Source organism: Eurosta solidaginis, chromosome 5, assembly GCF_040869045.1.
Source record: "Eurosta solidaginis isolate ZX-2024a chromosome 5, ASM4086904v1, whole genome shotgun sequence".
In the NCBI taxonomy this organism is placed as follows: domain Eukaryota; kingdom Metazoa; phylum Arthropoda; class Insecta; order Diptera; family Tephritidae; genus Eurosta; species Eurosta solidaginis.
In genome coordinates this window covers 142,718,969-142,743,858 of record NC_090323.1, presented here as the reverse complement: position 1 = coordinate 142,743,858, position 24,890 = coordinate 142,718,969, and the positions used below count along the sequence as shown (strand labels likewise).

The following is a 24,890-nucleotide window of genomic DNA, read 5'->3' as shown; positions in this document are numbered from 1 at the left end:
GATTTATGGACCTCTACGCGTTGGCGTTGGCGAGTACCGAAGAAGATTTAATGATGAGCTGTACGAGCTATACGCAGACATCAATATAGTCCAGCGAATTAAAACGCAGCGGCTGCGCTGGCTAGGCCATGTTATGCGAATGAAAGATGATGCTCCGGCCAAGAAAGTGTTTCTATCGGAACCCGCCTATGGAAGCAGAGGTAGAGGGCGGCCCCCACTCCGTTGGAAGGACCAGGTGGAAAACGATTTAAACTCCCTTGGTGTGACCAATTGGCGCCGGTTGGCGGAGCGAAGGAGCGACTGGCGCGCCTTGTTGGACGGCCATAACCGTTTAGACGGTTAAGCGCCAATTAAGTAAGTAAGTAAAGCCCAACGCTTTTTTTCAAAGTTTTAGGTCACTGGTTTATCGGAAAGTTCATTAAAACTCGAAAGAAAAATTTCCAAATTCGCAAGATTTTTGAATTTTCATGATCCCTCTCCCGATTCTCTCCAGGGACTGCTTACACTCTAACAGGCATTTAGATGCTGTGCTATGCGAGATTATTGCCTTAATTGCTGCTTGACTGTCAATATAAAAGTTAACACGATTTCAGCTTGGGCTATTTTCTTCCAGGGTTTCTACTGCCTTGGTTGCGGTTATTATTTCCGCTTGGAAAACGCTACAGTAATCCGGCAGCCTCTAGGATCTGTTTATTTCCGGATCAGCACAGTATACCCCAGACCCTACTACTTTGGAACCATCTGTGTACACATGTATCACCTAGTCCGCCATTTGCGCCAACCGTCCACCTCTATTGTGGCCTTAAGATCGCCCTCGAAGCGCAGATAGGGAATCAGGTAGTCTGTTTGTCTTGTGATTGATGACGCTATACTACTATGGCCGTATGGTCGGCGCTCAAGCTGCCCCGAGGCACCAAGCCTCGTTGCAGTTGTTAGCGCTATATTCTTTGCTACCAGGTCTACAGGTGAAATGTGCAGAATGCCCGTTGCTTATTTATATACTTTTGGACTTAAAAAAACAGTTCTGTGTATTTTAGCACAAATTTGTATATATTATTGTTTTTTCGTAAAAGAAACAGTAAACTTAAATTATTTTGAAACATTCCCTTTAACTCAACAAGTGAAAAAACTCCTAAAATATGGCAGAGACATCTTCCTTTCAATCACATTCATAATACCTACTTTTTTCTTTTTCGAATATTGTTCAGAATAAAAGGGAGAAAGGAAAAAACTCGCAAGGATTTTTTATTTAGAATTGGGCTAATACTTTATGTGGAAACTAGTGAGAAATTGGCCTACATGATGGTTTCAAGTCAACTTAATGAAAACCTGGTTGCATTTTTTAAATTCGCATTTCGATAGATATCTGCAAGAGGAAGGGATCTGCATTAAAAGGTGGCGCAACATTTTATGGTCGGACGAGTCGAAGATTGTCATGTATGGTGGAAAGCGATCACGCCAATATGTAAGACGGCCACCTAATACCAAACGCCATCCGCAGAATACAACCAAACCCGTAAAGCATGGAGGTTCCAGTATAATTGTCTGGGCATACTTTTCTTGGCTACGCGTGTTCCATTCATTGGGTAAGGGAAATTATGACTGGCCCTTCATATGTTGATAAATTCAAGGACATCGTGCTGCCATATGTCAGAGACGAAATGTCACTTGTTTGAACGATCCAGGAAGACAACGACCCGAAATATGCGAGGAAAGTAGCAAAAAGATGGTTTGAGGAAAGCCAAATAAATATCATTGAATGGCCTCCAGTCAGCAGACATAAACCGCAATGAAAATTTGGGAGTTTTAGGTCAAGGAGGCAGTGGCCCAACGTAAGCCAACATTGAATATGCAACTATGGGAAGGTGTAAAAAGCCATGGGAGAAAAATGCTGAGATTGTTTTACGATAAGTATGTCCACTGCTAAGATTTTGACCAAGCATTTTGTGTTAGATAGAAAAAATATGTGAAATAAACTTATTTTACTAACGTTTGAAAATGCAATTTACGACACTACGATGTGTGGACAGCTGGCATCCTTCTCATACCATGCTTCCACTATATTGTTAGCTCATCTCATATCGTGGTAGAATGCCCATATTTTAGCACAAATTTGTACAAATAACTGTTCTTTGTTAAAAGAACTAATTTACTTTAACTAATTTGATGCATTCCCTTTAATTTAACAAGTGAAAAACTCCTAAGAAATGGCAGAGAAATCTCCCTCTCACTCACATTCATAATACCTGCTTTTCTCCCATAACCGGTTTCCGCTTTTTCGAACATTGTTCTGAATAACAGGAAAGAGAGAAGTGAAAAAACTCACAAGGAATTTTTATTTAGAATACGAGGAATGGGAGAAGAGAAAAAACTCACAAGGAATTTTTGTTTAGAATTGGGCTGATTGTCATCCTTGAAGCGGGACTGCGCCATATTCTCCTTCTCTGGAAAGGTATCGAAGAGAGTCCGGGGCCAGTATCTGATCCCAGTCCAGAGGAATGGTTTTGCTGTGTGTGATGATTTTCCTATCTTTTTAGGACGGGCATCCTTTTGTCTGTGTGTCACGTGTAAAATTTGGTTACATCGTACGGGGTGTTCTGTGCTAGATCTCAAAATTTTCATAAATCTTTTGTGACACGTTGCTGTTTACGCCCAAGGGCGTCCCGTAGTCTGCGCCTCAGCGCCCCTCTACCCTCTAGCAAGTATCCGCTGCCTGGGAAACCAGCTAACGTAGGAGAATTTTATCGTCCGATATCTCTCTTATCGCCAGTAGCCAAAACACTTGAAGTCATTCTGCTTCCCAACTTCACTGCAAACTTGCGTCATGCCAATCATCACCATGGCTTTCGAAAACTTCATAGCACTACCACCACGCTAAACGCCATCAGCACAGAGATAAATTGCGGATTGAATTAAAAACCCCACCACAGAACAGTACTTGTAGCGCTAGGCTTATCAAAAGGTTTTAATATAGTCCACCACGGCACGATACTGCAAGACTTGAAAGGGTCCTCCCTTCCTCCAAGTATCAAAAGGTCGACCGCAAATTATCTGCCTGGTCGGCAGGCATCGGTGTAACTCATGAATATCACATCTATACCCAGAATAATTAAACAAGGGGTACCACAGAATGGTGTCTTACGTATCGAAGCTAAATTCGCCACCAGAAGGAGTCACCATTGTATCTTACGCCGATGACTGCACGATAATGGCTACAGGTCCCGACCAACCCATCGATGAGCTATGTAATAAAATAAACAGCTATCTACCTGATCTCTCCAGTTTTTTCGCCCCGCGAAACCTGATATTGTTGGAAAAATTAAAAGAAGTACGACGTAAATTGGAAGAAAAGCTCGGCCTAAAATCTCTTCTGAGATTATCGTGCCTTACATTTATTTATTTTATTATAATAGAGCCCAAAGCTATGTTTAATGTTCCAGATCACTGGGTTTTTTCCTTTATGTTGCATTGTCATGGGGTTCTGAAGTAAGTTCTTCGTTTCAAAAATCTTGCTATATGGGCAGTTACTCGAATAGCGGTCGCAGGATTCCACATATTGTAAATGGACTTTCTAAATATCTCTTAATATCTCGATCCCTGTCACATATAAAAACTATTTTATCCTAAATATTACAAAGCTCGAAATGTCAAAGTTTGGATGATTTTTTGAATTTTCAAGATTCTTGGACCACCTAGCGTAAATGTTTTCAAAAATCTAGATCTACGGGAAGTTACTCGAATAGCGGTCGTAAGATTCTACATGTTGTAAATGAACTTTTTAATATATCGATCCTTGTCTGATCGCAGACGCATGGACCGTGACAACAGCAGATGAAGCGGCTTTGGGAGTGTTCGAGAGAAAAGTTCTTCGAAAGATTTATGGACCTCTACGCGTTGGCGTTGGCGAGTACCGAAGAAGATTTAATGATGAGCTGTACGAGCTATACGCAGACATCAATATAGTCCAGCGAATTAAAACGCAGCGGCTGCGCTGGCTAGGCAATGTTATGCGAATGAAAGATGATGCTCCGGCCAAGAAAGTGTTTCTATCGGAACCCGCCTATGGAAGCAGAGGTAGAGGGCGGCCCCCACTCCGTTGGAAGGACCAGGTGGAAAACGATTTAAACTCCCTTGGTGTGACCAATTGGCGCCGGTTGGCGGAGCGAAGGAGCGACTGGCGCGCCTTGTTGGACGGCCATAACCGTTTAGACGGTTAAGCGCCAATTAAGTAAGTAAGTAAAGCCCAACGCTTTTTTTCAAAGTTTTAGGTCACTGGTTTATCGGAAAGTTCATTAAAACTCGAAAGAAAAATTTCCAAATTCGCAAGATTTTTGAATTTTCATGATCCCTCTCCCGATTCTCTCCAGGGACTGCTTACACTCTAACAGGCATTTAGATGCTGTGCTATGCGAGATTATTGCCTTAATTGCTGCTTGACTGTCAATATAAAAGTTAACACGATTTCAGCTTGGGCTATTTTCTTCCAGGGTTTCTACTGCCTTGGTTGCGGTTATTATTTCCGCTTGGAAAACGCTACAGTAATCCGGCAGCCTCTAGGATCTGTTTATTTCCGGATCAGCACAGTATACCCCAGACCCTACTACTTTGGAACCATCTGTGTACACATGTATCACCTAGTCCGCCATTTGCGCCAACCGTCCACCTCTATTGTGGCCTTAAGATCGCCCTCGAAGCGCAGATAGGGAATCAGGTAGTCTGTTTGTCTTGTGATTGATGACGCTATACTACTATGGCCGTATGGTCGGCGCTCAAGCTGCCCCGAGGCACCAAGCCTCGTTGCAGTTGTTAGCGCTATATTCTTTGCTACCAGGTCTACAGGTGAAATGTGCAGAATGCCCGTTGCTTATTTATATACTTTTGGACTTAAAAAAACAGTTCTGTGTATTTTAGCACAAATTTGTATATATTATTGTTTTTTCGTAAAAGAAACAGTAAACTTAAATTATTTTGAAACATTCCCTTTAACTCAACAAGTGAAAAAACTCCTAAAATATGGCAGAGACATCTTCCTTTCAATCACATTCATAATACCTACTTTTTTCTTTTTCGAATATTGTTCAGAATAAAAGGGAGAAAGGAAAAAACTCGCAAGGATTTTTTATTTAGAATTGGGCTAATACTTTATGTGGAAACTAGTGAGAAATTGGCCTACATGATGGTTTCAAGTCAACTTAATGAAAACCTGGTTGCATTTTTTAAATTCGCATTTCGATAGATATCTGCAAGAGGAAGGGATCTGCATTAAAAGGTGGCGCAACATTTTATGGTCGGACGAGTCGAAGATTGTCATGTATGGTGGAAAGCGATCACGCCAATATGTAAGACGGCCACCTAATACCAAACGCCATCCGCAGAATACAACCAAACCCGTAAAGCATGGAGGTTCCAGTATAATTGTCTGGGCATACTTTTCTTGGCTACGCGTGTTCCATTCATTGGGTAAGGGAAATTATGACTGGCCCTTCATATGTTGATAAATTCAAGGACATCGTGCTGCCATATGTCAGAGACGAAATGTCACTTGTTTGAACGATCCAGGAAGACAACGACCCGAAATATGCGAGGAAAGTAGCAAAAAGATGGTTTGAGGAAAGCCAAATAAATATCATTGAATGGCCTCCAGTCAGCAGACATAAACCGCAATGAAAATTTGGGAGTTTAGGTCAAGGAGGCAGTGGCCCAACGTAAGCCAACATTGAATATGCAACTATGGGAAGGTGTAAAAAGCCATGGGAGAAAAATGCTGAGATTGTTTTACGATAAGTATGTCCACTGCTAAGATTTTGACCAAGCATTTTGTGTTAGATAGAAAAAATATGTGAAATAAACTTATTTTACTAACGTTTGAAAATGCAATTTACGACACTACGATGTGTGGACAGCTGGCATCCTTCTCATACCATGCTTCCACTATATTGTTAGCTCATCTCATATCGTGGTAGAATGCCCATATTTTAGCACAAATTTGTACAAATAACTGTTCTTTGTTAAAAGAACTAATTTACTTTAACTAATTTGATGCATTCCCTTTAATTTAACAAGTGAAAAACTCCTAAGAAATGGCAGAGAAATCTCCCTCTCACTCACATTCATAATACCTGCTTTTCTCCCATAACCGGTTTCCGCTTTTTCGAACATTGTTCTGAATAACAGGAAAGAGAGAAGTGAAAAAACTCACAAGGAATTTTTATTTAGAATACGAGGAATGGGAGAAGAGAAAAAACTCACAAGGAATTTTTGTTTAGAATTGGGCTGATTGTCATCCTTGAAGCGGGACTGCGCCATATTCTCCTTCTCTGGAAAGGTATCGAAGAGAGTCCGGGGCCAGTATCTGATCCCAGTCCAGAGGAATGGTTTTGCTGTGTGTGATGATTTTCCTATCTTTTTAGGACGGGCATCCTTTTGTCTGTGTGTCACGTGTAAAATTTGGTTACATCGTACGGGGTGTTCTGTGCTAGATCTCAAAATTTTCATAAATCTTTTGTGACACGTTGCTGTTTACGCCCAAGGGCGTCCCGTAGTCTGCGCCTCAGCGCCCCTCTACCCTCTAGCAAGTATCCGCTGCCTGGGAAACCAGCTAACGTAGGAGAATTTTATCGTCCGATATCTCTCTTATCGCCAGTAGCCAAAACACTTGAAGTCATTCTGCTTCCCAACTTCACTGCAAACTTGCGTCATGCCAATCATCACCATGGCTTTCGAAAACTTCATAGCACTACCACCACGCTAAACGCCATCAGCACAGAGATAAATTGCGGATTGAATTAAAAACCCCACCACAGAACAGTACTTGTAGCGCTAGGCTTATCAAAAGGTTTTAATATAGTCCACCACGGCACGATACTGCAAGACTTGAAAGGGTCCTCCCTTCCTCCAAGTATCAAAAGGTCGACCGCAAATTATCTGCCTGGTCGGCAGGCATCGGTGTAACTCATGAATATCACATCTATACCCAGAATAATTAAACAAGGGGTACCACAGAATGGTGTCTTACGTATCGAAGCTAAATTCGCCACCAGAAGGAGTCACCATTGTATCTTACGCCGATGACTGCACGATAATGGCTACAGGTCCCGACCAACCCATCGATGAGCTATGTAATAAAATAAACAGCTATCTACCTGATCTCTCCAGTTTTTTCGCCCCGCGAAACCTGATATTGTTGGAAAAATTAAAAGAAGTACGACGTAAATTGGAAGAAAAGCTCGGCCTAAAATCTCTTCTGAGATTATCGTGCCTTACATTTATTTATTTTATTATAATAGAGCCCAAAGCTATGTTTAATGTTCCAGATCACTGGGTTTTTTCCTTTATGTTGCATTGTCATGGGGTTCTGAAGTAAGTTCTTCGTTTCAAAAATCTTGCTATATGGGCAGTTACTCGAATAGCGGTCGCAGGATTCCACATATTGTAAATGGACTTTCTAAATATCTCTTAATATCTCGATCCCTGTCACATATAAAAACTATTTTATCCTAAATATTACAAAGCTCGAAATGTCAAAGTTTGGATGATTTTTTGAATTTTCAAGATTCTTGGACCACCTAGCGTAAATGTTTTCAAAAATCTAGATCTACGGGAAGTTACTCGAATAGCGGTCGTAAGATTCTACATGTTGTAAATGAACTTTTTAATATATCGATCCTTGTCTGATCGCAGACGCATGGACCGTGACAACAGCAGATGAAGCGGCTTTGGGAGTGTTCGAGAGAAAAGTTCTTCGAAAGATTTATGGACCTCTACGCGTTGGCGTTGGCGAGTACCGAAGAAGATTTAATGATGAGCTGTACGAGCTATACGCAGACATCAATATAGTCCAGCGAATTAAAACGCAGCGGCTGCGCTGGCTAGGCAATGTTATGCGAATGAAAGATGATGCTCCGGCCAAGAAAGTGTTTCTATCGGAACCCGCCTATGGAAGCAGAGGTAGAGGGCGGCCCCCACTCCGTTGGAAGGACCAGGTGGAAAACGATTTAAACTCCCTTGGTGTGACCAATTGGCGCCGGTTGGCGGAGCGAAGGAGCGACTGGCGCGCCTTGTTGGACGGCCATAACCGTTTAGACGGTTAAGCGCCAATTAAGTAAGTAAGTAAAGCCCAACGCTTTTTTTCAAAGTTTTAGGTCACTGGTTTATCGGAAAGTTCATTAAAACTCGAAAGAAAAATTTCCAAATTCGCAAGATTTTTGAATTTTCATGATCCCTGGATCATCAGCAAAAAATTGTTTACCTCATGTACGTTTTAAGTTTCAATAATATAGTAATACGGGAAGTTACTCAAATATCGGATGTAAGATTCCACATTTTGTACGTGGACTATCTCTATACCTGTCCCAACTAGGAAACTCTTATCCTAAATATTACAACCTAATAGAGCCAAAAGTTTCAGATCTCTGAGTAATTCGGAAGGTCCTTAAAACTCGAAAGCGAAATTTCGGACGGTTTTTAGAATTTTCACAATCCTTGGACCACCTAGCAAGGTTTTTTCCCCCTTACATTAAATTGTCACCACTTTCCGATGGTTGTTGCAAGTTTCAAGACTTTATCTCTCCTGTTAGGTTATTCAAAAATATATTGCAAGTCTCCAATTTTGCATGGAAATTGGCGGAAATCTAACATAAAGGAAGCAAAATATCAGTTATATTGTGACGGAGATTTTGAACGGTTCCGGAGTAAAACAACTAAAATTTTAGCTGCCCAAACAATAACACGCGCAAAAAAAGTTACGCTTCCACAGAATTTCCCATTTCTGCCTATATTCTCTGAATCAAAGACAGCACATCGAACTGGAGATTACAGATATTTTTGCTAATAATAATCACCAAATTTCGATACTTAGTTGCCTCATACAACTAAAGCAAAAAGCTGAAAATGTTTCTAATGTTTCAAAAACAACTAAGATACTTTGGGTGCTTATAACTCCGAATAATTGAGAGGCAGATTAAGTTTAAGCTCACGTATAGAATGTATAACAGCTATATCCTGTTTCAATTTCTGAACGATGCTTCTTTCCTCAAGGTTTTGTGGAGCAAACCACGAAGAAATGTCGCGATCTAAGCTTGAAAAAATGTAAAAAACCCACATTTTAAACTTTTCAAAGTTCTCCTAAAACTTGTTCGTCATAAAAATCATCACGCCCTCTAGTCAATAGTACAAAGTTGTTGGGATTCAAGGGGTTGATAAATGCAATACAAAGCTTTATAGATTCAAAGCTTCAGCAACCCAATTGTCAACCTCACATACGCGAAGGAATGAATGTATCATAAACATATGAGCAGGCGAGTCTCTGGCGACCCCAAGATCCTCATGGAACTAGGGGGTGAGGGAGGGGTCATTATGGCCTAGAAGGTTTAATTTGGTCATTTAAATTTCCCGAGATAGTCGGGCTAGTACCTTTATGGTGCATTGTTAACGAAAAGTACCGGTTATATATCCGGCAAAGCACTATCAAAATCGATAACATTCCCAAAAACCTTAGGGGTGTCTTTATCGTTAATACAACAACAAATTTAAAGCAGATATACACTACCGCTGCAAAAGTATCGATATAAATATCGATACCAGGTTCGTGGTGCGATTATCGATGTTTTTTTTTAAATATCGAGTACTTTATTCCCATTTCTTATTCCTTTTTCTAGCGGCAGAATTACCAGCTTCTAAAACTTTGCTAAGACAAATAAAACATGAACAAATAAAATTACATACATTATGTCAGATTTGTGTTTATTTTAGATGAATACCTAACAAGTTGGTGGCTCTGAATATTGAAAAATTCTTACAAAAGTTCAGTGTGAAAGTTACGTAATTTTTTTCATACGTGTATTCGTATATGTAGATATACACGCAACAGAAGACATCATTGAATTTGAAGACGAAAATTGTGTTGCCAAAAAGCTACGAAGTACAAAGTCAAGCATTTGAGCCCATTTTGACAAAATCAGTAATACTATTGCAAAAAATGTAATACAACTAGTGGTAACACGTCCAATTTGTTTGACCATCTAGAACGCATACAACTGCAAATTTAGATTTACATAGCTCGCCAAATAAGATTAATTTTTATATGAAAAAACATATGAAGATCCATCATCACGTAAAAGGCTTTTGCCAGCACCCTACTGGGGTTTAGCCACCGCAGACGTTCGACCTTTTCCCATAGTGGATGACAAAGAGTGTCGTAACTTTGTACATATATACCCTGGCTTCGCTGTATAAACTACCATCGCGGACAACTTTGCAGAATGTGTTTTATGATTGTTTCGAAGTTATGAAGACAATATTAAATATGTATATACATACATGTATATATTATATTTACATAAATGTCTGATATATACCTGATATTGCTTTTAAATTGAGTAAGCGCTTTTCACTATAACAAAAAATTCGATATATATTAAGATATATCGATACCCTCCCTCTTAAATATCGAGTATGCCGAATATCGATACTTTTGCAGCTCTAATATACACCTCAGCTATCGGCCAAATGCATTTCATACCTTCAATGATACCATCTATCTAAATTATTTGGGCTTAGGAGCAGTGATCCTTATGCAATCATGTTATCTTTTATTTTGGTTGCGGATATGAGTAAATATACTATTTGTTGGATCAAAAATTTAGTATTTATTGCTAACAAGGCTACGTTGTCAACTGGAATTCTTATTTTTAACTGTAATTAAGAGATGGTAAACGAAATTTTTTTATATAATGACAGTTTATGCAAATAACTCTGTCCACTTGTATCTGCGCTAAAATAAAATACACAATTTAAACTCTACATATTTACAATTTTTATCATTATACTGTTTTCTTAGACAGCGAAATCTGATTCTGCTTTCATGGCCGCAGACTTTAAATCACGTTCTCTAAAAAAGCCACGCTCCGTCTTACATTCCCGAATAGTTACTGTCTCTAAGTTAACAGTAACATCGGTGATTACTACCTTATCTGAGATATTACATTTGCTGGGTAACCAAAAACGCGGTGGCAATGCTTTCGGTGAATGCGGCACCAGAGTTGATTGCCTTTGATGTTGACCAATAGAGTGGCCGTTACGTTTCACTGGGAATGTGGCATCATCGCCCAGTTTATTGTGCGCCACTACATTGTTATCCATTTGACTATCTGCTTGTGAAGACGAATCATCATCATCTACAGTCCCTGCTGCTGTGGCATTATAATGTTGGTATAATGATGTAGTTTTTTCTGCAGGTGTTGCTTGTTCTGGTCGTGAAGCTGGTGTTTCTGGTGACAATGGTTCAGTTTCCGACTTGAGTGGTGTTAGTATAGATGTTGCTGTATCTGCAGCAACAGCAGCAGTATAATGCTGCTTGTGAGGTGTTGGAGCATTGGGTGATGTTTTTATGGTCACACCTATTTTGCCGGATTCTTTTAAAACTTCGGCCTTACGTTTAGTTCCTATAGAGGATACTTCTTTTCGACTCAATGGTTGATCCTCAGAGCTCGATGAATTCGAGTCCGCCTCGGGAATGAAATTTAATGATGAATTAGAAGCCACCGATGCTGCGACAACAGCTGCAGACACGGACGCTGATGTGGAGGTATATGTATGTCGCTTATTGCCGCTAATAACATTTTCTCGCTGCATTTCTGTGTGTGGTGAACGAGAACGATTCCGTTCAGATTTCGACGAAGAGTGATGGTGATGGTGATGATGATGATGACTATGTTCTCGCTTTTTGTCCTTGTCTTTGTCTTTATCATGATGGTGCTGATGATGATGATGGTTATTGTGTGATATTGCTGCTGCAGCTGACGTAGAAGGCTGATTTGTGTCCACATCATCACCGGTGAAAGTGTATTCATCCTCTTCTGATTCGGGCTCAGGGTCATGCGGTTTCTCTTTGCGTTTACCTCCACGCTTTGATGGCGTATTGGATGATCTATTGCTTTGTTCATATATTTCTATAAGTCGCCGATCTAGTATATTAACTTCAGGTTCCCAAGTGTTGTAACGTTGATTCCAGCCCTTCCATTTTACTCGATACTCCAAAACTCCCTAAAAAATAAAGAAATAATAGTTTCAACAATATACTAGAATTGATTTAATGGGACAAGTTGCAAGTTTATTTAAAATTCATTCATCGAATTCATAAGGTTATCATAAATACTTATAGATTTGACGCTATTTGCAGACGAGGTAAAAGTAAAGTTATTATCGAAAGCCAAAAGCGCGAGAAGTCACAGCAGCAATGCCAGTTTTCAAAATTTATATGCACCAGAACACTGTGAAAGCAGACATCCAAAATAATAACTATTTGTTTTTCGAGTTCCAAAAAATCATAGAAATTTTAATGAGTATGAACTTTCAAAATAACTTTGCCCAATAAATATTTCTTAAGGTTATCACAAATTATTTCTATAAATTTTTACTTTGTTTTAGTCTTCGTAAATAATTATTTCGGACGTTTATTTATTAGTCTTGATATAATAGTTATGTACAGTAATGAGTCTTCAAAATTTTTCGATTTTCGATTTATGTTGCAATATAAAAGTCTTTGCAAATTATAAGACTTCGATTTGGAATATGACTTGAGTTATGCTTTGTTTAAGTGACTTAAACTATGAGCATTTTTCTTTCGTTTGTTTCATTAGACATTGCGAGCGCTTGTAATTCTCAACTGGTTAGTGAAATATTCTAAAGACATAGTTTAAAATTTATATCCCAAAGCGGGGTTTTTCAAAGCAAAATAAGGTGGCTCAACAAGCAGCCAATACCTTAGAGCTCCCAGTGTTCGCCCCCAATGAATAGGTGTAACAGGTACACCTCTCTCTAAAATAACACACAGTCCCCTCAAATAACAAATAATATAATAATAACAAAAAAAACTATTCGCCCGACGAATCACCAAAGCTTAGACATGCTTAAACATTGATTCGGAAATCTTATTGTAAGCTTTTCCTTGCCCCGGTGCTTCTTGAATAAGTGCTGGGGTAAACTCGCCGTGTCCAAGGTTCGCTTACAATAAATTTGTATTTCGGGCACCTTGGAAATCGTTTTTATATAAAATCCACTTTATTGCTTTAACCCTATATACTATAACTATAATAGAAAATGTAATAAAAGAAAAATGTGTATGTATTCTTCACTTCGTTTGATGCTTGCTCTATGATTAGTGGTGGGTTAAGGGTCCCTCGTGTCCCGTTAGGACGCCTTGTTGGTCGCTGCCTGGGTATGTGTAAATGTATCTCGGTGGCGCCTTGCGTCGGCGTGTTTCTCTTACGGTTAGCGACTGCGCTGTCTCTGCTGCGGATTATGTCGGTGCGTCTGCGTGAGTGTAGCTCTGGTATGGTTGCCGTCGTATATTTGCGTAACTCTGCTGCGGTCAACGTCGTATGTTTGCGTGACTCTGCTGTGGTCAACGTCGTATGCTCGTATAGTTCTGCTGCAGCCAGCGTCGTATGTTTGCGTAGACCTGCTGCGGCCAACGCCGTATGTTAGCGTGACTCTGCTGTGGTCAACGTCGTATTTATGCGTAACTCTGCTGTGGCCAACGTCGTATTTAAGCGTGACTCTGCTGCCGAGGCTTATGGCGGTGACGCGCGGGCTCGTGACGTTGTGGGCCTTCGCTTGGCAGGGCGTGAGCGTGGTCTAAGGCGTTGTATAGCGGCTAAAACCAGCTTACCAACAATCCGCAAGCCACGGCTTCCTCCTATGAAGGAACCTGTCTTGCGATGGTTAAAACCACTACGCCTTTCAGATGCCCTTCAATTGCTGCTCAGGTGACAATCACAACTTCGCGTTCCGTTAGGTGAGACCCGTTAGCCTCCGTACAGTCACGTTGTGGCGTTTCACTCCGATTCACTTCTTCTGCGATTTGCCGACGTACTTCTGCCGCGGTTGACGTTTGGCTGAGCGCGGGTCACGATGCTGTGGTGGACGTTTGCTTACGAGGGAGCGAGCGTGGTCTAAAACGTCGTAGAGCGGTTAAAACCAGCTTACCCACTATTCTCAGTCCACGACTTTCTCTAATGAAACGCACTGGCTTGCAATGGTTAAAACCGATATGCCTTCCAAAACGCTTCAGTAGTAGCTCTAGTCGCAACCACAACCGCGTTGCCATGGTTACGGTGTTGCTGTGGAGTGTTGCGGCAACTTGTTTGTGTTTCGTGTTGTGTTGGCTAGGTTGCTGATCTTGTTCTTCTGTAGAGTTTTTATTTGTGTTGCGTTGTCTGTGTAACTGATCCTGTGTTGTGTGGCGGTGGTTAATGGTTTATAGTTGGTCCCCCCCCCCCCCCCCTTCGGCGATTGAAACCTCCGGGTCTACTACTTGTATCGTTACCTTACTTCTGGTCATCGTGACTTTGTATTTATCGGTTCGGAATTTTACCCGGGGGTTGCACTTCCCTTCGGCCATGTCGGTGAATAAATCCCGTACTTTGGTGAAGTTGTCGTTGAAATTTTCCATGTTGCTCCTGATAGTTCCGGTTTAGACTTGGTTTGTATTTTATTTAGATATTCTTAGCAAATGGCGTGTTACTCGGTGGTATGCGATCGAGTGACTGGTGTCGGTCCGGTGTTCTCTGCTCCCTGCCTGTGTTTTTTTTTTATTTGTTGTATAAAGGATCCATCTTTGGATCCTGCAGAAGCGTTCTGCACGCACTCACCCGGCTGCCAAGCACACACACTCACCCTTAAATTTTTCTTACTTAAATTTTTCCTTACTTCCTTAGTTCAGTAAAAACAGTTTTTATTTTCTGTATTCTTCTTTATTTAAACTTTATTTGTAAACGTACACTCTTTAGTTCCTTCTTTATAACGTTTGTAGCACTTTCCTTTTATATTTCCTCACACATCTTTATTTTACATTTTAGTCCTTTTTACCACTTCTACGTTTTTCTTTATTTTGTGCTATCCAGCTGCCGGTTCACTTGAAACTCTCAACTCTAACTGACTCAACTAAAACTGCCGCTAACGCAACTATGTAGCTAGGCAGCTTTTCTTTACGTTGCTTAGCAACGATATTAATTATGGCGTAGATCAACGGCAGTTTCAACCAATCAGAAACTCTCCAAATTGCTCGACTCTAACAATTTTAGTGATGCCGAGTGCATCTGATGTATGGTTGCATCTTGGACATTTCCAAAGGGGGTTGCCATCTACAATTTATTTTAATGTATTTTAATTTGGCACTACATCTTCCCCCTTTAGAAAAGAAGAATTTGGTAAGATTAGTAATTAATCTTGCCACATTCTTCTTTAGGCTTTAATATGTTGTTGTAATGTTATGAACGAAGGAGTTTGCTAGCATTAGGGTGCTCTACCCCGGGACTCATTCGTTCATCGCAGTGCAACTTCTAAAAAGGTGATTAAAAATGAAAGTAATATTTTGAATAAAGTGAAATATATAAAAGTTAGTTTAAAATATTGAATTTAATGTTTGAAGTAAACCGGTTTTTTGTTATTGTAAAATCTACCTAATTAAATGTATATTTGTTTGTTACATTTTTGTTTAGCCTTCATTGGCGGTTTTAAAATATATTTACATGATTAATAATAGATTATTAGATTAATTAATTTTTTGTACTCGATTTTTGTGTACAGTTTTTTCGTTTTCTTTACCTATCTCACAAATAGTTACATTTGGCCCATCAATATTCTTTACTATGTAGGGACCTTGGTATATATTTTTATGTTTATTCCTAGGTTCTGTTTCTACTAAAACTCTATCATTAATTTTAATTTCTAAAGGCTTAGCAGTTTTATCGTATAAATCTTTATTTCTAATCTTATGCTTATTAATCAAATTTTTTGCCATTTTATGCGATTTTTGCATTCTAAACTTAAGCTCTTTTGCGTAATTTTCTACGTTATAGATCGGATCAATTTGCTCTTTTTGCAATTCATGTGGCATTGTAGTTTTTCTGCCAAATATTAATTCAAAGGGAGTAAATTTATTATCAAAAACCGAACTACTTGTAGTATTATGTAAAAATGTAAAGTATTTTAAATATGTATCCCAATCTGAATACGTTTCATTTAGATATGCACGCAAATATTCGTTAAAGACTCTATGATTTCTTTCAACAGCACCAACGGTTTCGTGGTGGTAAGCTGTTGAGAAATCATGATCAATCTTTAAAAGTTTCGTCAATTCAGAGAATAATTCGTTTTTATATTCCGTTCCTAAATCGGATCTAATAGCTTTCATTGTACCATATGTTAATATAAAGGTTTCAAAAATAGCGCAAGCAATAGTTTTTGCTGATTTATCTGGTACAGCTACTGTTACCAGGTATTTAGAAAAGTCACAAATCATAGTAACAGCGAACTTGTTACCATATTTGGATTCCGGAAGTGGACCTATTGTATCGACAATTATTATGTCAAAGGGTTTGCAGGGGGTTGGAGTCAAAACAAGATTTTCCTTTGTTTTTGGTTTTACTTTATTTAAAAGGCATTTATTGCAATTTTTGACAAATTTCGCAATGTCTCTTGTCATATTTTTCCAATAGTATTTTGTTCTTAATTTGGAATATAATCGTTTTGTACCGCAATGACCGCCTAACAGAGGGTCCTCATGATAAATTGTCATAAGTTTTTGTTTTTGCTCTGTTTCTGTTACAGTTTCTACAGAGTCTGTTAGTATTATTTGCAATGATTTTAAAATTTTATTACCGCTGATTTTAAAATTTGTAATCGAAAATTCTTTGAAAAATATATCATTCTTTGGCCATTCTAATTGCTTAATATTGTGACTGCCGGCTGCTTTTTCAAGCCTCGAAAATAACTCATCTAAATTTGTTTTTCCGTTAGCATTCACAAAATTAAGTAAATTTAATTTTTTATGTTTTAAATGCGCATAAATTTGTATATTAGAGATCTCATTATTTTTATTAAATTGTATAGTCGACTTTATTCGCGGTATCTTTTTTGAAAAATTGTATGAAAATTTGTCATAAACTTGTACTTTAGGCGTTTCGCAAAAAGTATCAGTAAAATTATCGTCTTTATTTTGTAAATCCTTTTGTTTGGTTTGTGATCGCGTTTGGACTGCTAAAACATGCTTTGTAGATTCTTTTATTTCGTCTATACTAATGCGTGAAAGAGCATCAGCCACAACGTTAGATTTTCCTTTTATGTATTCAATCGTAAATTTATATTCTGACAGTTCTAATCGAATTCTAGAAAGTTTAGAGGAAGGGTCTTTCATGTTAAAAAGATAAACTAGTGGTCTATGATCAGATTTTACTGTGAAATTTGTACCGTAAACATATGGACGAAAATGCTTTATAGCGAAATGTATTGCTAGGAGTTCTAATTCGATAATTGCTTTTTTCTGTTCTGCTTTATTAAAAGATTTTGACGCGAAACAAATTGGTAAATCGTTATCACCGTGCTTTTGGCTTAATATAGCGCCACACCCACTCTTAGAAGCATCTACTGTAATTATAAATTCTTTTGTGAAGTCAGGGTATTGTAGTAGTTGAGGATACATTAGTGCTTGTTTTAGTTTTTCGAAAGCGTTTTCGCACGCTTCGTCCCAAACAAATTCAACTTTTTTCCTATTTAAACGATTTAAAGGCGCTGCCAGTGACGCAAAATTCGGTATAAATCGCCTGTAATAATTTGCAAATGCGACAAATCGCCTAACCGCATCTTTGTCTTTTGGCTTAGTATACCTTTTAATAGCGTCTATTTTTGAATCGTCTGGCAGCAAACCTTTTGACGTACATTTATGGCCTAGAAAAGTTACTTCAGAACGAAGGAAATTGCATTTGATTGGGTTCAGCTTTAAATTAAACTTTCTACAGGTTTCGAAAACTTTTTCCAAATTTTTAAGGTGGTGTGTCTCACTACAACCAATGACGATAACGTCGTCAATATACATAAAAGCCTGATTTGGCGAAATGCCTGAAAATGCTATTGACATCATACGAGAAAATGAGTTTGGTGCAATGTTTAACCCGAAAGGTAAAACTTTCCACCGAAAAGCTCCTCGATCTGTACTGAAAGAAGTTACGTCTCTAGATTTAGGGTGAAGGGGTATTTGGTGAAAACCAGAAAAAAGATCTAAAGTTGAAAAGTATTTGGCTCTGCCAAGATTATCGAGTATGTCATCAACGCGTGCTAGTGGAAATTTGTCGGTTATGAGCTTTTTATTTACTGCTCTGAAATCTACGCACATACGATACGACTTTTTGCCTGTTGGATCTTTTTTCGGTACCAGAATTAAAGGACTGTTATAATTTGAAAAACTAGGTTCGATTAAATCATTCTGTAGTAGGTTTTCGACTTGTTTCTTGATTTCTTCGCGTTGTGTGTATGGCAAACGGTAATTTTTAATATAGACAGGAGTTTTGTCAGTTAGTCTAAGTTTTTGTTCGTAGAAATTATTAAGCGGTTTTTTAATGCAAAAATATCAGAATATTTCAAACATAAATCAAGTAATTTCTTTTTAGCGTAAGAAGGCATTTGTTTTGCCAAAATTGATTTAAGCTCTTCTATACGTTTTGAGTCGATAGGTGTATCATTTATTCGATAGACATTGAAGTTTTTAATGTCTTCAGTTTGAATATTGAAATCTTTTACGTACTTGACCTCGTCGGTTGTGTTGATAACTTTTATTATTGGATTTTTTGTATCAACGATACATTTTGCTGTGAAAACACCGTTACAAAGTTCCTGAGAATCAACAAAAACTGGACTTGTCGAATTTTTCAAACTAAAAACACGAAAAACTTCGCATCTTGGTGGAATTACAAGAGTATTTGTTGAAATATTTACCTTTTCTGTCCCTTGTCCGAATGTAATTGTGTCATTAGCATAATTGATTATGCATTTGTTCGCTTTTAGAAAGTCTTTCCCTATTATACCGTCCGAAGGAATATTAAAGTTGTCATTGACAACGTGAAGAGTCAGAGGAAAAAATGTATTTGATGCGATTATACTTGTATTAACTGTTCCTAGTGTTGTTACCGTGTCTGTTGTTACGCCTGTTATATTTATTACGTTACTATTGTCTACTTCTACATCGTTTGCCAAACTGGAAATTTTTATTAATGAAATGTCTGCCTGTGAATCTACTAGAAAGGAACATATTTTATGAGAATCGCTACAAGCGACTTCGACGAAATCGGAAAAATTTAAATTTAGACAATATATTGATTGAGAAGTATTTAGTCGAATTGCTCCTGCTCCCTCAGTGTTCGCGCCTGAGGGGCTTCGGCATTTAAAGAACGAACATTGGCTGAATTTCTAGAATTTGAACCCTGATTATTGGAATTTCTGTTATTTCCGGACCGATTATTATTGTTATGGTTGGAATTGCTATTGCCTCTATTGTAATTGCGATTATTGCCTCTGTTATAATTGTTATTTCGGAAATTTGTATTATTGTGTTGCCTATTTGCGTTATTGTTAAATCGAAAATTACTATTATTGTTGTATCTGAAATTACTGTTGCCTCTATAATTCCCACGGAAATTATTATATCTTATTGGACGTGACCGAAACGCTAACACTTGCCGCTCTTTAACTTCCTGATCTCGCTCTATAATCATTTTTGCTACTACGTCCTTTGAGTCTTTGAAGGTTGTTGACGCAAGGATTGATTTCACCATATCTGACCTACTATTTAATCTACAAACGCTAATGGTTTGTTCAACTGCCATCTCATGGGCTTTTGCCTTCGTCATACCTTCAATGATTAGACATCGCTCTAACGAGTCAGAAAGCTCTTCTACCTGCTTTGCAAATTCTGAAAAGTTGTTATTGGTTACTCTTAAGGCTGCAATTTTTCCCGCGACAACTTTCGAGTTGTCTGGCCTAATTTCACTACATAGCGCTTCTTTAATTTGGCTGACTGATTCTATATGCGTTGCTTCGCGAGCTTTGCCTTCGAGCTTGGATTTTAAAAATGCAATTAAAGTAGGAGTTAAGTTTTCGTTAGAGAATACTTCCATTAATTCAACTTTATTTATAAACGAGCCAAGTGCTAACGGGTCTCCACTGTAGTTGTCTCGCATAATCGAGGCACAAGTACTAATAAACGATTTTTTCTCCTCGATTGTGGCCATGGTTGTAACGTTAAGAATCGGAGTTAGAATAGAGAAACTAGAATTTGGAGTTACAGGCTGATCAGCAAATCCTAAAAAGTCTGCACTCAGGGATAATTTATAATTATGTTCACTTGTTAAGGTATTAGTTGACGATGAACTCGAAGATGAATCAGAATCTGAGTTATTGGAATCTATATCTTGCTCTAAGTTTGTGGAATCTAAATTTTGCTCTGAATTTTCGGGACTTGAATCTGGATTGGAATTTTTAGAAATAACCTTTCCGCTTCTTAGGTCCATACGTGTTGAAACGAATGGACGAAATATTAAAAAATTTTGTTGCAAGATATGTGGTATTTGTTTATGAAGATTGAATAGAAATTTAAAGGAAATTAAATTGGAACGAGTTGAGTTGAGCTCAAAAGAAAATTATGAAAGTATTCTTAAAGGAAATTTATGAAAATATTTTAAAAGAAATTTGTGAAAGTATGTAGTTTTGAAAGCTTTTAGATTTTAGTTATAATTATATAATTGGTTAGCGAATACTTATAGCAAAAAACTTTAGTTAGTGAATTTTATTGAAATACTAAAGTTAGTGATTAGTTAATGAAAAGAAAGATTAAAGAAATACTTTACGCCTTTGTTGTCCGCAAATCCAAATCCAATGATTGAAATTAGCTAAAAATTTTTCATGTAAAACGGGAATGGGAATTGGGATTCACATGCAATTTAAAAGATGTTGATTGTTTACGAATATATTTAAATGTACGAATTTTTAATTGTACAGAATGTGAAAAAAAAATTTTGAATCAGAAATGTATGGTAAAGTTATAAATTTGTTTGAATTTAAATGCAAAGATTATAGAATGGCAAATATTTTTGTACAGGCTTTAAACGGACGCACCGCTTTTATCAAAATTGTCTTGTTTTTATTTTTATAGATACGGGCGCACCGCATCTTTTCAAAATTGTAATATAATTATCCTCGGACGCACCGGGATTAAAAAATGTATGTCATATTTTTACGCGGACGCACCGCTTACGAAAAGTAAAGAAAAAAATTTTTTTTTTGTATTTTTGTGTTGATGGAGCCCACTGTAGGGCAGAGTGGGATTAAACTAATGAAAACTTTAATGAAAATTTATTGAACCACCATTGTGTGAATAACGAAAAGATCGAATGGATTAATAATTTTTTTTTCTTCAGTTTTTGTCCGACTCTGTTCTACAGTGCCTACCTATGGTTTTACACATATATGTATGTATGAGTATGTGAGTTTTAATAAAATTTTTTTTTTTTTGTAGGCAATTTAATTTTGACTACAAAACAAAATTTTTTATAATAATTTTGAAAATGAATGAAATATGTTTTAACTTCGATATAAAAATTGAAAAATGTAATTTTTAAATGTATTTATTAAATATGAAAATATGTATCAAAAATTTTATTTCGCCATACCAATGCTGCTTGTTTGATTTACCGCTGTATGTTCTGCTGCTGCGCTTCCTTTTCTGCTGCTACTGCTTGGTGTTCTGCTGCTGATGGCGTCGCTTGTTTTCCACTATTTTATGGTGTACGGTGGTTTGCCGTTATGACGGTGGCGTGGCTTGTGCCGTTACTAAAGTGGCGTGGCTAGTGCCGTTTTTCTACTGAGTTTAGTACAGTTTATGCCAAAACTAATATTTAATTTTTACTCTTTTTTTTTTTTTTGTTTTGAATAATATTATTTCTACTTTGATTAGTTCGTTGTATTATTAATTTTGAAAATTCTAATTATTTCCGTTTTTTATTAAGTTTTTATATTATGTGTATATGTATATTTTTCCAACCGATTTTTTTCCTACCACTAGCCACGACCAACAAAAAAATCCACCACCACTGCCTTATTTGTTAATTTCGTGAATTTTTTTCTCTTTTACCATTTCAAATTGTGGGTTTTTGTTAATTTTTACATATTTTTGGTTTTTAATGATTTTAAATTTTTTGTATATTTTCCTCAGTTTTATATGTTTTTGTTTGTAATGATTTTAAGTATTATAATTTTGTGAAAAGGTTTTTGTAATTTTTGTATTTTTTTGTAGATTTTCCAAATTTTTTAAAAAATTTTTTTTGTATTGGTTTTTTAATCTTTTGTACTTTTTTTGTAATTTTTGATTTTAAAGTTTTTGTGCTATTTTTGATTTTATATATTTGTAGAATTTTAAACTTGTATTTCATGTAAATTTTTTTTTTTTTTTTTTTTAATTTTTTTGTATCTTTTTTTCCAAATTTTTATATTTTTTTTTGTAATAGTTTTTTAATGTTTTATATTTTTTTTTGTAAGAATTTTTAAATGTTTTATATTTTTTTGTAAATGGCTTTAAATTTTTGTAGTTTTTTTTTTGAAGATTTTTGATGTTTTTAAAAATTTTTTTTTGTAGGGTTTTTGTATATTTTGTATTTTTTTTGTAATTTTTCAAATTTTTATATTTTTTTGTAATATTTTTTGTATGTATATGTATTTTTGTTACTTATTCAATCATTTTTTGAATTTTATGTGGGTTTTTTCCGCATTAATTGCTGTTACACCCACGCCTGTTGGGAGGCTTTCCTAATGCCCACTCGCCGCATTTACAGGGCTTCGGCCCACGGTCGCCATATAAAGGATCCATCTTTGGATCCTGCAGAAGCGTTCTGCACGCACTCACCCGGCTGCCAAGCACACACACTCACCCTTAAATTTTTCTTACTTAAATTTTTCCTTACTTCCTTAGTTCAGTAAAAACAGTTTTTATTTTCTGTATTCTTCTTTATTTAAACTTTATTTGTAAACGTACACTCTTTAGTTCCTTCTTTATAACGCTTGTAGCACTTTCCTTTTATATTTCCTCACACATCTTTATTTTACATTTTAGTCCTTTTTACCACTTCTACGTTTTTCTTTATTTTGTGCTATCCAGCTGCCGGTTCACTTGAAACTCTCAACTCTAACTGACTCAACTAAAACTGCCGCTAACGCAACTATGTAGCTAGGCAGCTTTTCTTTACGTTGCTTAGCAACGATATTAATTATGGCGTCGATCAACGGCAGTTTCAACCAATCAGAAACTCTCCAAATTGCTCGACTCTAACAATTTTAGTGATGCCGAGTGCATCTGATGTATGGTTGCATCTTGGACATTTCCAAAGGGGGTTGCCATCTACAATTTATTTTAATGTATTTTAATTTGGCACTACAGTTGATTATTTTTATTATTCCGTGATTTCGTGGTTTCGCCTGTTCCAGCTGAGTGGTATGTTTTCAGCTCGGCAATGCTTGCCGGCTTCTCCTTCCCGCTATCGAATTTACTTAATTTGACAATTACTGGGGAAACGTACCCCAGGATTTGGTAAGGGCCATAATACTTGGGGGCCAATTTCGCTGCAAATCCCTCAGTTGCCTTGGACAAGTGGTGCTCCTTGGCAAGGATTAATTCTCCGATTACGGGGGTCCATTTTCTCCGCAGTAGGTTGTAATGACGTGTTTGATCAACTGCCGCCCGTTCCATACTCTGCATCACTATTGTGAAGGCTTCCTGCATTCTGTTGGACTTCTGTTGTTGTTGTTGTTGTAGCGATTAGGTTACCCCCCAAAGGCTTTGGGGAGTGTTATCGATGTGATGGTCCTTTGTCGGATACAGATCCGATACGCTCCGGTAACACAGCACCATTAAGGTGCTGGCCCGACCATCTCGGGAACGATTTATATGGCCGCATTAAACCTTCAGGCCATCCCTCCCTCCCCACCCACAAGTTCCATGAGGAGCTTGGGGTCGCCAGAGCCTAGTCTGTTAGTGAAACGGGATTGGCCGCTCGAAGGTGAGGTTGACAATTGGGTTGGAGAAGCTATATATTGCGCTACACAACCCCTTGAATCCCCTGTTGGACTTCTCCTCAGTCGTAGCTCCCGTCCTTGCACGAGGGCTGTAGCTTGTAGAGGCGTTGACGCTAGTATTTATCGCTAGCTCAATTTCCGGAAGTAGGTCGTCCCATCGCTTGTGTTTTGCGTTGGTAAGCTGCGCTATATTCGCTTAATGGTCCTGTTTGCTCGTTTCGTTGGGTTTTCTTGGGGGAATAGGGTGCGGTGTATTGTTGTCGTACTTCCTTGAGGTAGCACTGCCAGAGCGTACTACAAAACTGTGCGCCGTTGTCGGATACGAGTACTTTGAGGACGCCAAACTTTGCGAGGATCCGTTCCCTGAAAGCCCGGCGAAGGCCGTTTGCGGTAGCACGCATGGGGATCAATTCCACCACTTGCTGAATCGGTCGAAAAATACCAGTAACATCGTATTTCCGTGTGTAGATCGCGGTAGGGGTCCAACGAAGTCGACGCATACCGTGGTAAATGGTTCCTGGGCTACCTGTGAGAGCATCTTTCCGGCTACATTTTGTTGTGTTTCGTTGTATTTCTGCCAGGATTCGCATTGACGTACATAGCGGCTGATGTCACGGAACATGCCGGGCCAATAATATCGGTTGGCGATTCGTGTCACTGTCCGGCGGATACCCATGTGTCCCGGGCATGGTATGTCATGATTTTCCTGTAATACTCGCTGTCTGAGTGGTGTGGGCACACACAATTTCCATGGTACCGCCTCTTCGTCGTGTGACCGGCAGGGAATATGGCGTATAACTGTCCATCCTGTATCGTATAGTCGGCGTATTTCTCCGGGTTGGTGCGTACTTCGCCGACACGCTTGTGCCACCACTTGCATTGTGGTTCCGTCGTCGTTGTAAGTCGTAATGTTTCCAGCGGCTGTCGAGATAGAGCGTCCGCCACCAGTTTGAGCTTTCCTTCACGATACTCAATGTCGAAGGCGTGCTGCTGTA

General features: G+C 38.1%; 1 protein-coding gene across 1 annotated transcript in view; it reads right to left on the bottom strand.

The window, feature by feature from the left end:
• Window positions 1–10,622: 10,622 nt before the first annotated feature.
• Window positions 10,623–24,890, bottom strand: part of Pc (Polycomb) — a 29,248-nt gene continuing 14,980 nt past the window's right edge. The window contains exon 2 of the mRNA XM_067757143.1: window positions 10,623–12,042. Within this exon, the coding sequence (XP_067613244.1) occupies window positions 10,834–12,042 (1,209 nt within the window). The 3' untranslated portion in view covers window positions 10,623–10,833. The remainder of the gene's footprint in view (window positions 12,043–24,890) is intronic.